This window comes from Macaca thibetana, chromosome 3 (genome assembly GCF_024542745.1).
Source record: "Macaca thibetana thibetana isolate TM-01 chromosome 3, ASM2454274v1, whole genome shotgun sequence".
Taxonomy (NCBI): domain Eukaryota; kingdom Metazoa; phylum Chordata; class Mammalia; order Primates; family Cercopithecidae; genus Macaca; species Macaca thibetana.
Window position 1 is genome coordinate 64,953,897 of NC_065580.1, and position 5,091 is coordinate 64,958,987.

General features: G+C 50.9%; 1 protein-coding gene across 1 annotated transcript; it reads left to right on the forward strand.

The window, feature by feature from the left end:
* Positions 1–2,600: 2,600 nt before the first annotated feature.
* Positions 2,601–4,715, forward strand: LOC126951261 (uncharacterized). The gene is made up of 2 exons (XM_050785248.1): positions 2,601–3,947; positions 4,236–4,715. The coding sequence occupies exons 1-2, from the start codon at positions 2,604–2,606 to the stop codon at positions 4,581–4,583; spliced, it is 1,692 nt and encodes a 563-aa protein (XP_050641205.1). The 5' UTR covers positions 2,601–2,603; the 3' UTR covers positions 4,584–4,715.
* The last annotated feature ends 376 nt before the right edge of the window (positions 4,716–5,091 follow it).

A 5,091-nucleotide genomic window follows, 5' to 3' on the forward strand; every position in this document is an offset into this window, starting at 1 on the left:
CGCCGACACCTCCTCGTCTCCGCTTGCGGCGGACTGAGGACCCAGAGGGCCCTTCTACTTGGCAATCCTCCCTTTTTCCCCTCCGTACTGTCAATCGCACGGTCCAGTACTGGCCCTTCTCTGCCTCTGACCTCTATAACTGGAAAACCCATAACCCTTCCTTTTCCCAAGACCCCCAGGCCCTAACCTCGTTAATAGAATCCATTCTCCTCACTCAGCAGCCCACTTGGGATGATTGCCAGCAACTTTTGCAGGTCCTCCTAACCACTGAAGAAAGGCAGCGAGTCCTCCTGGAGGCCCGGAAAAATGTGCCAGGACCAGGAGGCCTCCCAACCCAACTTCCCAATGAAATAGACGAGGGATTTCCCCTCACCCGCCCAGACTGGGACTATGAAACGGCACCAGGTAGGGAGAGTCTCCGAATCTATCGCCAGGCTCTGTTGGCGGGTCTCAAAGGGGCAGGAAAGCGCCCCACAAATTTGGCCAAGGTAAGGACCATAACTCAGGAAAGGGATGAAAGCCCGGCAGCCTTCATGGAAAGGCTTCTAGAAGGATTCCGAATGTATACCCCATTCGATCCAGAGGCCCTAGAACATAAGGCTACCGTAGCTATGGCATTCATAGACCAAGCTGCATTAGATATAAAAGGAAAACTGCAAAGGCTAGATGGAATCCAAACCTATGGATTACAGGAATTGGTTAGGGAGGCAGAAAAAGTATATAATAAGAGAGAAACCCCTGAGGAAAGGGAAGCCAGGTTAGCAAAGGAACAGATGGAGCGAGAGGATCGTAGGGACCGAGTGAGAAATAAGCATTTAACAAAAATCCTGGCGGCAGTTGTGAAAGAGAAAGGACCAGGGAGAGAGGGAGAAAAGCGAAGGCGGCCAAAAGTGGAAAAAGACCAGTGTGCCTACTGCAAAGAACGGGGACATTGGATTAAAGATTGCCCCAAGCGTCCTAAAGACCAAAAGAAACCTGCCGCTGTCCTCACCCTAGGTGAAGATAGCGAATAGGGGTGTCAAGGCTCTGGAGCCCCCCCCGAGCCCCGGCTAACTCTCTCTGTAGGGGGGCAACCCACCACCTTCTTGGTGGACACAGGCGCCCAACATTCAGTTTTGACAAAGGCAGACGGGCCCCTGTCTTCCCGCACATCCTGGGTCCAAGGGGCAACAGGGGGAAAATTGCACAAGTGGACTAACCACCGGACAGTTAATCTTGGACAAGGAATGGTGACACATTCCTTCTTGGTGGTACCTGAATGCCCCTACCCCCTCCTAGGGCGAGATCTTCTGACCAAGCTCGGAGCCCAAATCCATTTCTCCGAGACAGGGGCCCAGGTATTAAATCGGGATGGTCAGCCCATCCAAATCTTAACTGTGTCTCTGCAAGATGAGCATCGGCTTTTCGACGCTCCGGTTATCACTAGCCTCCCTGATATTTGGTTGCAAGATTTTCCCCAAGCTTGGGCGGAAACGGGAGGACTCGGGCTAGCTAAGTATCAAGCCCCAATCATAATTGATCTAAAGCCCACGGCGGTGCCCGTGTCTATCAAGCAATATCCCATGAGCCGAGAGGCTCATATAGGAATTCGGCAGCACATTAACAAATTTCTAGAACTTGGAGTGTTGCGACCTTGTCACTCACCCTGGAACACTCCTCTTCTGCCAGTAAAAAAGCCTGGTACTCAGGATTACAGGCCTGTCCAAGACTTGAGAGAAATCAACAAAAGAACAATGGACATCCATCCCACGGTCCCCAATCCTTACAACTTACTCAGCACCTTAAAACCAGGCTATGACTGGTATACAGTATTAGATTTAAAAGATGCTTTCTTCTGTTTACCTCTGGCCCCTCAAAGCCAAGAACTCTTTGCCTTTGAGTGGAAGGATCCTGAGAAAGGAATTTCGGGCCAGTTGACCTGGACCCGGCTTCCCCAAGGTTTCAAGAACTCTCCCACTCTCTTCGATGAGGCTCTTCATCGAGACCTGACCGACTTCCGGACCCAAAATCCAGACGTGACTCTACTCCAGTATGTGGATGACCTCCTCTTGGCTGCTCCTACAAAGGAAATCTGTATACAAGGTACCAGGCATCTACTCCAGGCACTGGGTGAAAAAGGATACCGGGCATCCGCCAAGAAGGCACAGCTCTGTCAGACCAAGGTAACATATCTGGGGTATATCCTGAGTGAAGGGAAAAGGTGGCTCACCCCTGGGCGCATAGAGACAGTGGCTCGCCTTCCACCACCACGAAATCCCAGGGAGGTACGTGAATTCTTGGGAACTGCTGGGTTCTGTCGCTTGTGGATACCCGGTTTTGCTGAACTGGCCGCCCCCCTTTATGCACTCACCAAGGAGAGCACCCCTTTCACCTGGCAGACAGAGCATCAATTGGCTTTTGAGGCACTAAAACAAGCACTCTTGTCTGCCCCGGCCCTTGGGTTACCGGACACCTCAAAGCCCTTTACCCTCTTCCTAGACGAAAGGCAAGGAATTGCCAAAGGGGTCTTGACCCAAAAATTAGGGCCTTGGAAAAGACCGGTAGCATACCTGTCTAAGAAACTAGACCCTGTGGCGGCCGGCTGGCCCCCATGTCTCCGTATCATGGCAGCCACCGCTATGCTGGTCAAGGACTCTGCTAAGTTAACCCTTGGGCAGCGACTGACTATTATTACCCCACATGCTCTAGAGGCCATAGTGCGGCAGCCCCCGGACCGGTGGATAACCAACGCACGCCTAACCCACTACCAGGCCCTCCTACTGGACATGGACCGCGTCCAGTTTGGCCCTCCGGTCACCCTAAACCCTGCTACGCTGCTGCCGGTACCGGAAGACCAACCAAGCCCACACGATTGTCGGCAAGTACTGGCTGAGACCCATGGAACACGGGAAGACCTTAAAGACCAAGAACTCCCAGACGCGGATCACACCTGGTACACAGACGGCAGCAGTTACCTTGACTCAGGTACCCGGAGGGCGGGAGCGGCGGTAGTAGATGGCCACAACATCATTTGGGCACAATCACTACCTCCTGGCACGTCTGCACAGAAGGCTGAGTTAATAGCACTAACCAAGGCCCTAGAGCTGTCAAAGGGAAAGAAAGCTAACATTTATACTGATAGCCGGTATGCCTTTGCAACGGCTCATACTCATGGAAGTATCTATGAAAGAAGAGGTCTCCTAACCTCAGAAGGAAAGGAAATCAAGAACAAAGCTGAAATAATTGCCTTATTGAAAGCCCTTTTTCTTCCTCAAGAAGTGGCTATAATTCACTGCCCCGGGCATCAGAAAGGACAGGATCCAGTCGCAGTAGGAAACAGACAGGCTGACCAAGTGGCCAGGCAAGCCGCCATGGCGGAAGTACTGACCCTAGCCACAGAACCTGACGAAACCAGCCACATAACTATTGAACATACTTATACCCCAGAAGACCAGGAAGAAGCAAAGGCCATAGGGGCTATAGAAAACAAAGACACTAAAAACTGGGAAAAAGGAGGGAAAATAGTCCTTCCCCAAAAGGAGGCCCTGGCAATGATCCAGCAGATGCATGCCTGGACACACTTGAGTAATCGAAAGCTAAAATTACTGATTGAAAAAACTGACTTTCTAATCCCAAAGGCAAGTACCCTCGTAGAACAAGTGACATCTGCCTGTAAGGTCTGTCAGCAGGTAAACGCTGGGGCTACCCGAGTGCCAGAAGGGAAACGAACTCGTGGTAACCGCCCAGGAGTCTATTGGGAAATAGACTTCACTGAAGTAAAACCTCACTATGCTGGATATAAGTACTTACTGGTGTTTGTAGATACCTTTTCAGGATGGGTAGAAGCCTACCCCACCCGGCAAGAAACGGCACACATAGTAGCCAAGAAAATTTTGGAAGAAATCTTTCCTAGATTCGGACTTCCCAAGGTAATTGGGTCAGATAACGGGCCGGCCTTCGTTTCTCAGGTAAGTCAGGGGCTCGCCAGGATATTGGGGATTAATTGGAAATTACATTGTGCCTATAGACCCCAGAGCTCAGGACAGGTAGAAAGAATGAATAGAACAATAAAAGAGACCCTTACTAAATTGACCTTAGAGACTGGTTTAAAAGATTGGAGACGCCTCCTATCCTTAGCTCTGTTAAGGGCCCGGAATACACCTAACCGTTTTGGGCTCACTCCATATGAAATCCTCTACGGAGGACCTCCCCCTTTGTCAGCCTTGCTTAATTCCTTCTCCCCCTCCGATCCTAAGACTGACCTACAGGCCCGGCTAAAAGGACTCCAAGCAGTACAGGCCCAAATCTGGGCCCCCTTGGCAGAACTGTACCAACCAGGACATCCACAGACCAGTCACCCCTTCCAGGTGGGAGACTCTGTCTACGTTAGACGGCATCGCACTCAAGGACTAGAGCCTCGGTGGAAAGGACCCTACATTGTTCTCCTGACCACACCCACAGCCATAAAGGTGGACGGAATCTCCACTTGGATCCACACATCCCACGCCAAGGCTGCTCCAGGGACGCCCGGACCAACACCACCTGAGACATGGAGACTCCGACGCTCCAAGGACCCGCTCAAGATAAGACTCTCTCGTATCTAGCCCCTTGCTTGTTACTAGCCCTCCTTCCCTGCATCGCTGGCAGTAATAACCCCCACCGGCCATATAACCTGACCTGGCAGGTGATTGATTTTAGTACTCATGAAGTCTTAGATAAAACCTCAAAAATTGCTCCTATAGGGACTTGGTTCCCTGACCTCTATTTCAACCTAGACAAAATAGCAAAGATAGATGACATGGAAGGGGGAAAATGGAGAAAACAGGCTAGAAGGGTGTCCGTAAGCCGGAACGGGTTCTATGCCTGTCCCGGATTCAGGACAGGAGAAATGAGGAAAACTTGTGGAGAAATAGATGCCCTGTTTTGCGCTAGTTGGTCCTGTATAACTACTAATGATGGAGAATGGAAATGGGCCACGAAACCCTGGTACATAACCATGTCCTTTGTCCAGCGCTGCACCAGAACCCGATATTCAAAAACTTGCAATCTGGTCCGCATCAAGTTTGAAGATGCAGCAAAATCTGATAACCGTTGGATATCCGGGTTAATATG

Excerpts from the sequence above, each read along its gene's own strand:
- LOC126951261 (XM_050785248.1), top strand. The coding sequence starts at position 2,604 with ATGGCAGCCACCGCTATGCTGGTCAAGGACTCTGCTAAGTTAACCCTT. Across the intron at positions 3,948-4,235 it reads GGCCGGCCTTCGTTTCTCAG|ACTGACCTACAGGCCCGGCT; the intron begins GTAAGTCAGGGG and ends TCCGATCCTAAG.